Source organism: Manacus vitellinus, unplaced genomic scaffold (assembly GCF_001715985.3).
Source record: "Manacus vitellinus isolate BGI_N305 unplaced genomic scaffold, ASM171598v3 scaffold_13_pilon, whole genome shotgun sequence".
In the NCBI taxonomy this organism is placed as follows: Eukaryota; Metazoa; Chordata; class Aves; order Passeriformes; family Pipridae; genus Manacus; species Manacus vitellinus.
The window spans coordinates 10348690-10359977 of NW_021938999.1; the positions used below are offsets into that span (position 1 = coordinate 10348690).

The following is an 11288-nucleotide window of genomic DNA, read 5'->3' on the forward strand; positions in this document are numbered from 1 at the left end:
CACTACCCAGCATAAAGCTGCTGTCTGTGCACAGGATGGCCCAAGCCAAGTCCTTTCTTTTGACTAACCATTAGTGAAAAATATCAGAAGAAGCTGTAAAGATTATCTTGATAGTTAAAGCTCTAGTCTTACCAGCCTTGATTTGTGTGCTCACTTTAGAGTTTGTGTAACTTGTGTTGTTTGATCATTTGCCAAATTGCTAAAACAATGGTGTTTCTTGCAGGACCTCCTTCACACTGTATTTAAGAATGGAAAGGTAACAAAGTCATATTCATTTGATGAAGTAAGACAAAATGCCAGGCTGAAGAACAGTGAATTACAAACAGCGTCTCACTAAGTTCCATTCCATGTCTGTGTATGTGTGTGTGTAACAAGTTCGTACTGCATACCTACTGGTTTATTGTACAGATTTGTGTGTTTGTGTTTTATGACATTGTAGCCAAATTATTTGTTGGTTTATGGACATACTGCCCTATCTTTTGCCAGTCTTTAGAAGATGAAATCAGGAAACGGTACTTACATTGTAAAACATATTTAATGCTAAAGTGTGCTTTTTAGGGCCCTTTGCCAGTAGTGATTCAATCTGGTATTGATCTTTTCACAAATGAGACAGAGCTGAGAAACTTTTTTATATATAACAGAATATCACAAAATGGATTTACATAAAATTATCATGATTGCTTTATGTTTATATTTAACTTGTATTTTTGTACAAACAAGATTGTGTAAAATATATTTAAAGTTTCAATAATTAAGTCTTTCCAACTTTTCATGATTTTTATGAGCACAGACTTTCAAGAAAATATTTAGTGGGGGGGGAATCCATTGCCTTTTGTCCATTAATCAGCAAATAAAACATGGCCTTAAAGTTTGTTGTGACATTGTTCCATTTGACAACTAAATCAGGACTCGTATCTCCTTAAGATCCCATAGAGTTGCTGACCACACCATTTCTTGTAGTTGTCTGTATTAGTAAATCTGCATTAAGCAAAATTACTGTTCTTACTAGAAGGCTTAGGTACTACAGATCTTGCTAGCACAGTAAGGTTTGTAAGTGAAATGCCAAATTTGAAAGGATTCTCTACTGCAACTTAACTTGCCAGGTCTATCCCACTTGGTATATGCACCTCAATATTTTAAGAGTAAAGTTTTTAAGAGATCTCCTCTTCCACTATAGAATATATGTGTAAAATACTGAAATATGGAAGCGGTGTATTTTAAAGTAATTACACTTCTGGGTTTATTTTTCATATGCTGTAAGTGACATGACTTTAAAGCAAAATACTGGACTGGGTAGTGCACTTTTTTACTTTTTTGTATTTTTTTCATTGATTTGCCTTTTGTCAGACTGGATGTTAAATTGTAAAAATGTTTAACTATTTTTGTTAACAACTTTAATAAAAGTCTATGCTAGCCAAACTCCTACATGAATGGCAGACCTGTTTCCCCTTCTCTTCCCATCTCTTTGGGATGAGGAGGGGCTTTTATTCTGCAGAGGGTAGCTGTAAAACAATATGTTTGAGATATAGCTTTGAACTGTCTGCACTTGATTGTATTTGCTCTCTGCATATGCTTGATATGAGTATCTGCTGGAAGACAAAACTGTTGAGGATTTTATTTGAGAAGCTATGTAGTAACCTCTGAAATGTTTGATAGTACTGTAGGATGGCTCTCACTAGAAAAGTACCTCCCTTAGAAACAAAAAGCTACAGCAAAAGCAAACAGCTCCTGTTATGCTGGTGATCAGCTATCAGCCAATGGCTTAATATGCTGATATAATTAATGCTTCTAATTAGTAAACAATGTTACTGAAAAATGCTAGGGGTCCTCTAAAATAATTTAAACCTACAAAATTTTATAAAATGTGCTTTTAGAGGAAGCTTGAAAAGCCATACTTCATTATTCCTATTCTCTCACCAAAAAGGGCCACATCAAAGCATCCATAATATTTCTAGGGTTTGTGGTTAAGATGTTTATGCCCAGTCTCAATAGTTCTTGTTAATAAAAACCTGTTTCTCACTTGTAGTGTATGTAATTATACATTTAAGTGATGTATTGTTTCAAAAATAGTGTTTTAGTAAGACTCTAAATGCTGACCTTTCACACTGAGGAACTGCCTTCCCTTTGCTATTAATTATATAGTTTGGTTTTGGCCAGGAAAGGTTTTGAATCTGGACCTAGTATCAGTAGCAGGTATTTCACTCTAGGATCAGTAGCAGGTAAATAGTACAGAGCCTATTTCACTCCTCCACATGTGTACTAGGGAATTCTATGATGTATGGTTTAAAAAACAATGAACTAAATGCTGCTTTCATTCTGTACCAATAAAAATTTTGATAACTATTGACTACCCATAACTGATATTTTTGTACTTGAGAACTGAGGATATACTGTGGAAGCACTGTTTTCTTGTGTACCATGAAATACGTTAGTAATTATTCAGTATTGTCTAAAACTTTCAGCTTATTAGTTGGAAACTCAAATTCTCTATTTGTGCATGTCACTTTCAGAAGGTTGTAACGTCACTCGTTTTATTAAATGTTAATATCTCTAAAAGGGAAAAAAGAGAAAAAAAAAAAGAAAAACACCTGGTGCTATTCAGACTTGAATACTTGTCTCTGTGTTTGGCAGTTTGACATTCTGGGCATCAAGGAGTTGACAGAAATTACTGCAGTGCTTGAACCATACAATATCCTAATTCTTCCACATGAAAGCAAACAGCATGTTTGTTTGCTTTAAATTACTAGATTTGTAGTCATTGATATATTTTAATTATCCCCATTTCATAATATAATACAGTATTTGTATTTAAAAATAGGAATTGGGAATTTTGTGTTTAATACTCTGATTTGTAACCATATTTAGCATAAGAAATGGATTTTGTAATACTATTTTTTTCTTCAGCTGCATGATTATAAAAAGATGCTTTTTTGGTACTTTGAAAGATCTGAGGAGAGAACAGAAGAATACTTAACTGTTTGGTTTGCCAAAATCAAATCAAAGCTTAAACAGTTCTTTTCTTATAGGTTTTTACATTCCTTCTTGTTTAGGGAAGAATAAATATTCCTCACTTAAATCCTCTGTTAAAGTAAGTTTAATGTACTTGACATCAAATACCAGTATGTAACACACATGGAAATAAAGTTTAGTTCTGGCAGTGAAAATAATAGCCATCTGACTGTGTCTTAAAGTTGTGATGTTGGGCATCAGATGTCATTCCTGTGCTCTTTGTTGGCAAACGCAGACCAGAGCAGAGCTGCGCTGTCACTGCAGCCCTCTGAGGAGAGCTGTTCTGCTGGCTTGCAGGCAGTCTGGGGCAAAGTGATTGAATTTACAATCAGCTCAGTTCTAGAGAAGAGAAGGGAAACTGGGCACTGGGGGTTTTTTTCTGCTTTTTTTTTTCCGCTTTTTTTTTTCTGGAGTAAGTGCATCTGTGCTTCAGCATCTTTTCTGTATGTGCTTAAAACTGAAGCACTTGTAATTGAATATATGAGGAATTATCCTCTATATTTGACATAATCCTTTCTCAAATAAAGAAGATTCATTGTTTAAACTTTACCTCTGAAGTCACTAAAAATGTTTGTTTAAAAGCAATTTAACCATCAGTGTTTTAGCCTTCAGTTCATTTTAGTATCTGTGAAAAAAACCAGCTTTTTGGCAGAGAGAACATCTCGTCCCTTTGGATGGGATTTTCATGATTAGAAGAAGTCATACTTTTAACTCCTGCATGACTTCAAATTGCAGCAGGTACCTTACAGACACATCAGTATGGGTGTATAAGGCACCTCCTGTAATTTATCATCTGTTATTGAGCATCATTTGTTGCTGGTCCCTTCAGCTCATGCTGTACTGTAGAAAGGTGCCCTTATAGCCTTTTAGCACTTGAATTTAAAGTGTTATATTATCTACAGAGAATCTGCCCAAGTGTCAGGCAGGCTCCTCCTCCTCCTTTCCATGCTGGTAAAACCCACCAGCTACAACACTCCAGATTTTCTCACTCTAGTCACCCTTTGTGCAAAAGTAATTACCAGTGTGAGTGTGCAGTGGTGGCTCCCAGGTCACTGCAAGGAGTCAGCAGGGAAATTCCAGGCCTCAGACTGTGCAGAAGGCAAGGGACTCACAGGAAGAGATTTATGTCCTCCAATTCTACTCTAAAAACTAAAGTAATGGCTGTGCTGAGTTGCTCAAGGCAGGGACTGTGAGGGTGCATTTGAACAATGGTAACTGCATCTCTGCCTGGTAACACTGGGGTTTCTTTGTCCATGAGAGCCCTATCAGGGTCCTGCACATCTTCTCTGTCAAATTTGTAAACACCTGAGTGAAAGGTCATCCTCTTGTCTTAAAACTGGTGGATAGAGGCCTTATGTGGAGAGCTGCATGCCTTCTAAATAACCAGATGATCAGAAATAAGGAAATACTGAGATTAAAGATGCTTTGTGAAGTCAGGCTTACTGAAATCACAGTTGTTAACCATGGATGTTATGTTCTTTTGGGGTTTTTTCCTGTTTCACTAGCAGCATAGCTGACTTCGTTGATTATTTTAAGACACCTTCACAGGTATTTAAAGATATTTGCTTTTAATTCATGGTAAGGGATGAAAAGCACTTAGCACTAGAGCATTTCCAAAAAGTATTTTTCTGTGGCACAGTATTTTGTTGAAAGGTACCCTGATGCCTGCTATAACATAATCCAGAGCAATTCAGAGGATATGGGAGGGTAGTCAGCAAGATCCTTCTAAAGTAACATATTTTGTTCCATATAATTTCGTTACTAATCTTTGTCTGAGGACTCCTAACTGCTTTTTGAACACAATTTGTAGAACTTTCAATTTAGGGTGAGATTTCCTGGAATCAGAATGGCAGTCCTCTCTCCTGCTTGTGGCTGGAGTAGAGAAGTCTCTTAGGGATGGCTCTTAAGGAGCCATCATGCCTCCAGCAAGGTTGTTACTTCCCTCTTATAAATATCAGTAGAACGGCAAGTTTATTGTTTGTTTGTCTTCGAGCCAAAAAACCAGTAAATTTGGGTTCTGTAACTCTTTTTTTCCCCCCAGCAATTTAGTTTATATATAAATCAAATCAAGCTATTTCACAGATTTACTAGATAAATTTGCACAAGCATACTCTAATTTATTAATATATGTAACTATTTACACTTTCTAGTGTTTTGTTGGTTAATATTGAGATCTGTAAGATCTGAGGATTTGATTCTTGGTAATTCTTCCAATGCTTGTGCGAGGAAGCATATTGTATATAGCCATGTAATTATAAATTGTTGAAAATTACTTCAGAGTTTTTTATTGTTACAGTACTTAAGAAATTCAAGTGGATAGATACAGGATGTGTGGAAGGATCTGAGGGCTGGACATTTTTACTTCTTTGTCATTAGTTTAGGTTATTAGTGTAGCTATTCAGAGCTTTCCCATCAGCTCTTTTATACAAAAGGAGATGAGGAAACTTATTTTATAATGACTGAGTATTCATATCACCAGAATATTAAAAAAGTAATGCACATGTCAGACAAACAAAAGGACTCTAAACCTTATGTCTTCTAAGGTAAAGGGAAGAACTTCAGTCTCAAAATTCCTTCCCTTTCCTACAACTGGGAGAAGAAAAAGCCTGTTTGCTCAGAACATTTGGGATGTGCCTTCCTCAGCTTTCTGGCTGTAAAGAACAAGGCTGGTGTACTCTTCCCTTTCAAGGAATTTTTCCCTATTCCAAAAGATGCTACCCTATTTTCAGCATAAGGAATTGTGGTTGGCTGTTGGATGTGTCAGAAGGATGACATACCCCAGCAATTTAATAGGATAATCTCTGGGTGAAATGGCTTTGGGTAGAGATACGTCTGTAAGTCACAGAAAGGTCAGAGCATGACCTTTCTAATCTCCCTCTGGTGGGGGTGCCTCCCTGCCATTTCTGTCTCAGCTGAGCAGGTTCAAGTCTATAATCTGCTGTGAAAACATAGAATCTGTACAACCAAAACAGTGTTGCCGAGTCCCTGTGATAACAAAGCGGTGGTCTGTTACTGTGCCCCAGTCTAACCTTAATCCATTTTTCCAGGCTTGTAGCTTGTAAAACTTGTTCAACCAAATGCCAATGACAAACTTCATTAAAGCTCCTGTTCTTCTCACACACTGTGGGTTTTGCAGTCTCACCTCCAGCGCTGCTGCTTGAAGACCTTTATTTGTTTTTATTGCTACTGTAAATCTCCAGAAGATCAAAAGAAAGATTTCACCTCTGTACAAGGTTTTGCAATCCTTACACCTTCTGACAAAAGCAAATATATTTTCACACTAAAACCAAATGAGAAAGGTAATCCTTTGCTGCCATTTGTGTCCTGAGTTGTGACCATGAAAATGTTAATAGCCATGTGAGAATCTGGCAACAATAAGAATTTGTTCTCTTGAAAACTGGTTTCCTTGTAAAAACCCTATAAGGAAAGATACACTTAGAACCTTTACAGTAACTGATGAAACATTGCTGAATACTCAAGCACTTCAGCTTGTTTTCTGGAGGTGCTTCTTGACTGACCAGGTTCCAGTGGGTTGCTCACAGTTCATCCCATCAGTCAGAGGCTGCACTGGCACACAAAGTAGCAAGACAAAGTTCTCGAGATAAAGACACAGAGACTACAATGCTGGGTCTGGTGTGTGCTGGGCAAGTCCCACACTACTGGAAATACCCTGTCCCACTGCCATCCTGGACCCCAAAGGAAAAAATGCATTTTTGGTGGGTTTGCTGAGCCTAATTCAGCTCCAGCTCTGCTTATAGCTGTGGAGACTGTTCCCATGGCTGTTTTGTTGTAAGAAAGCATGTACATGATTGATTCCTGGTCTGTCTTTCACAGCTCGTACTGGATTAGGCAAGACCTGAGAAGAGTTTCAGTAGTTTCTTCCCTGTTACAATGGAGTGCTGCCCAAAAAGACAAGAACACATATGGTTATTGAATATGTTGTGTGCTGTAAACCGGCATGAGAGGAGGAGTGACTTTGTGGGTTTTGGTATGATTGTAAATAATAATTCCTTCCCAAGTCAATTGATTAGACACAAGTGCTGTCACTGAGATGGTTCTTATAACACCTCAGCAAAGACAAGGCTATCGAGCTGCCTCTGGTTCTTTTCCAGCTGACTTTTTTTATCCACTACTCTCTTAAAAGACATGGAATTTGAGAAGTACTACTACCATCAAGCAGCCATGGGTAATTTTCCTACAATGGAGTAAAGCTCTGTGTTACAGTCTCTGTTCTTGACTAACCTTTGAATGGCCTGCTTTTGGTTTTGTTTGGTTGGTTTTAGTCCTACTGAGCTTTGTACTGACATTTTTATGAAACTATTTTTTATAACCCCAGGATTTTCAAATTAAGAGGTAGTAGATGAATCATAACATGTCACTTCATGCAAGGTTAGGATTATTTTCTCCTATACACATCAGTTTATGCTGAATTTAATCTACTATTTTAATTAGCAATCCCTGTGTTTCATAAGGTCCTTTTGCAATTCTTCACAATCAGCTCCCACCTTTATTACCCTGTGTAACTCAGCACCTCCAGCAAGCTGTCACTTACTTGCCCATGCTTCTCTATGTTGTTTAACATGTTAAGCAGCATGAGCTCCAGCACAGATCACTAAGTTTCACACTCTCTGAGAAAGCTGAGTAATTTTCCTCCTATTTTGCATCCTTTGATCCAAGTGGTATCCTTGTAAGGACCTCCCCTCACATCTCAAAACTTCTTAGCTTCCTTCGAGACTTGATTAGAAACCTTGCTGAATGCCTTTTTGAAATTAAAATAGGTTGTATTAGAAGGGTCTCCCTTATCCACACACCTGTTGATTCTTTCAAAGGACTTCAAAAAAGTAACTTTCTCTTGTACATATATCAATCAGAATCTTCCTCAGGAGCTTAAATTCGTTCTTTCTACTGTAATTTCTCCCTTGGTCTTACTGTGCTTTTGTCCACAAGATCAAAGGTCTTTTGAAAATTTGGGAAATCTGACTCCAGGCAACTCGGGGAACTTGTGAAATGGATTCTTTTTCTCACGCTGTCTTTGTCATCTTGCAGTACAGTGCTCAGTGGTGAATAGCATAATGCTGACAAGATTCTACAGTGGAGTACCTTGGGATAAGAAAACCAGTGAGCCATTAGGACAAATCTGTTCTTCAGGTTTGAATTAAAGAGGAACAGTTACCAAGTGACAGATCACCTTGTGGGAGGCTTGTCACCTGGTGATGCTTCTCAGGGACTTGCATGAACAGGAAATCTGGACATAATAAAAGGGGCAACCCCAGCAGGCACTGTGGACTAGAGGCAGAGATAACCTAGTTTGCACAGTGCTCATCTTTGGACTCCTAAAAAATTCTTCTGTTCAGCAAGGGACTCTGGACTAAACCTGACTCCAGAATGCTGGGCATCAAGTGAGCACTGGCCACTGGTATTTTACATATACTGACTGTACAGGGATCATATGCAAATAAGTATATGTACATATATATATACAGTTTGCACACAGGAAATGTTCATTAATACTAAGGACATTCTAATAGTGATTGTTCACGCACTATGATCTTTCTTAAACTCTGCATACAGGGATCCTTGCTCTGTTTCTTCCTGATAGCTTCATTTTATACATGAAAGGGTTGCGTAAGCAGCCTTTTCAGCTACTACCTGACTGGCAACTTATGCTGAAATGATCATCTATGATTACTCCTCAATCTGTCTCTGGATTACTGCTTGCCAAGAGACTCTACATGTCTGTATCTGGTGTTGTGTAAATTGGTATTTAGCTACCTGCCAGTGGATGTCATGGGACTGTGATCAGGCAAGTCAGGTTTGCATAACAATAACCTGTCTTTGTCCCTCTTTATTACTCCTCAATTTAAATGTCTTCCACAGACTTTATCAACAGAAATTTTATGTCATTGTCTAGGTCACCGATGAACAAACTAATTGTGGCAACAAGACCTCAGTCATTTGGCACCACTGCTATATACAGTCCTGCTCATTGGTGAATCCCAATGATCAATATTTTGAGATCAATGAAAGAACTAGTTTTTAATCCACACAGTTAATTACCTGAAAATTACATATTGTTTGAGTTTTTAAAGCCAAACACAGTGTTGCCCTAATGTCTTGGAGGAATTAACATTGTATTATGATGGTTTTCTTTATTCAGCAGACCTGAAAAAGTAAAATAATGAAAGAAAAACACAACAACCCTATTTCATTCCCTTTGTTACTACCAGCCAGCAAACTGCTCTGGAATGGAAGGTTAAGGACAGTCTCCTTCTCCACTTGGGATCTCCTTCTCCCTTTAGCTTTGAGCAAGACTTGCTGCTGGGCAAATCTTGGTTTCTCCTGCAATTCCTAGTGATGAAAAGAAATGTCGTTAGGTAAGGAATTTGTTGGGAATATTTGGCTGGAGAAAACACAACACCAGAGGAGAAGGGGGATATGTGCATTAGCTAGGTGAAGTCACAGAAGAAGTGGGGACCATCACCCTGGGGACTGTCCTGCCTGGCACAGCCCAGACCTGGCAGTTCACCCATCCCTGCTCCAGCAACACTTAAAAGTTTCTGAAGTGAACGTAAATGTAGTGTTCCCCCATGTTTAGGGGGAACAGTTCACAAAACAGTGAGCAATGATGATGAGGTAGGAAAAGACAATAAAGGAACAACATTTTTAAGGGAGAGCACACCTTCTTCTTACAATACACGTGGTCCAGCTCAAGCTGGTGATACGGTTCTCCAGTGAGAAGGACAGCTAGTCCCCAGCCCCTGGGGACTGCCAGTGGTAGTCATACACGCAGGAAGGTCCAGGTGGTTTTCTGTCAGCACTGATTTTCTGAAGACAATACACACGTGATCACAGAAGAATGAATCTGAGGTCTGCTTGCCTTTCAAGGAAAGCCATCAATGCCATTATCCAAGCTTAAGAATTTTGTTTGAAGGGGATGCAGGGTTCTGGGGTGTTGGGATTCTGCGAGAACAAGATTGGGATAGCCACTGTTAGTAATAAGACCACCAGCAGGCAAGGGACTGTGCTACCTCTGACCCACGCTGGGCTTTCCTACAGAACAGGTCTGCACAAGAGTCTGGAGAAGAAAGTCACAGCCTCTCTCAAGCCTGCAGGTGCCAGCCAGGTAACTGCAGAGAGAGCAGGTCTGTGAAGGGAGAAGCTCAAAGACTGAACTGCTTCAGCCAGGACCTGACAACCCAGAATGGCTCAACAAACCTCTCTGGGAGAGGAGCCTGTGCATGTTTAGAGCAGCTCAAATGTAAATGTGTGCTGTATTTTGGGATTACCTATAGTGCATCAGAGATAATGCACCATAATACACTTCCCAGAGCCTGCCCTGGTTGCTTCCCTGGGTTTCTCCAGCCCTGCTTTCTCACTCAGAAACAGAAGAGTTCATTTTCTGCAGAAGTACTCACACACTCACTGCAGCCCCCACATGCAGTTCCCTGCTGACTGTGAGATCCCCGTGGGGTAACACAGGGCTCTGCCTGGGGTGGTGTCCACCTGTGCAGGACAGCCACTGAAATGTAGCACAATCTCCCTCCTCCTCTACTCTCTGGTGGACCTGCCACAATGTTCTCACAGCCTCCAGGGCCAGTGGTCCTGGGCAGCAGCTGGGGCCAGAGAGACCACTATGGTGTCAGTGTCTCCAGACTAAACATATGGCTGATGGCAGGATGAAATTTAAACTGCTGAATTAGACAGAACTCAGGTCTGGATCGGAGAAGATTAATGCGAAGAAGGTGGGGAATAACAGAGGTCAGCAAACCAACTAAGGGTGAAGAGCAAACTCTCTTCAAATTCCCAGCATGCACCATGGAAAAAAGAAAAGGCTGTGAAGTTCATTTTCCTCTTCCACATTGCTCCCATTCAGTTAGGGATGGGCAATCACCACTGGGAGTGCAAGGAGCTTCCCAGCAGACCAAACTGAACATGAGAGGTTCGCTTATGTTTCAGAACTGAGTCCCAGATCAGCATAGCTGCAAGCTGGGAAGAGCAAAGTTGTACAGACCAAGGGAGTCTGTAGGCATCCAGCTCCTCTGAGGATGCCAGATCCCTCTGTCTGCATTTAAGAAAAGCCAAAGGGACAAATACTGCTGTGTGCATCCTCTTAAGCTTTCCTGTATAGCTTTCCCTGGTGACCTTTCAGCTTCTAAAATTTTGGCTATAACTTAGTAAAAAACACTTTGACTTTACTATCACACCTGTCCAATTGGAGGTGGGGGGGAGGAAATGAACTGGAGCCAGTGAAGCACACTTTTGAGCACAGTGCTCCCCTG

At 39.7% G+C, this 11288-nt stretch overlaps 1 protein-coding gene across 2 annotated transcripts in view; it reads left to right on the forward strand.

The window, feature by feature from the left end:
- Positions 1-3158, forward strand: part of NAMPT (nicotinamide phosphoribosyltransferase) — a 31857-nt gene extending 28699 nt beyond the window's left edge. For both annotated transcript variants that reach the window (XM_018068046.1, XM_018068044.2), the window contains one exon: positions 224-3158. In XM_018068046.1, the coding sequence (XP_017923535.1) occupies positions 224-337 (114 nt within the window). In that variant the 3' untranslated portion in view covers positions 338-3158. The remainder of the gene's footprint in view (positions 1-223) is intronic.
- Positions 3159-11288: the final 8130 nt, after the last annotated feature.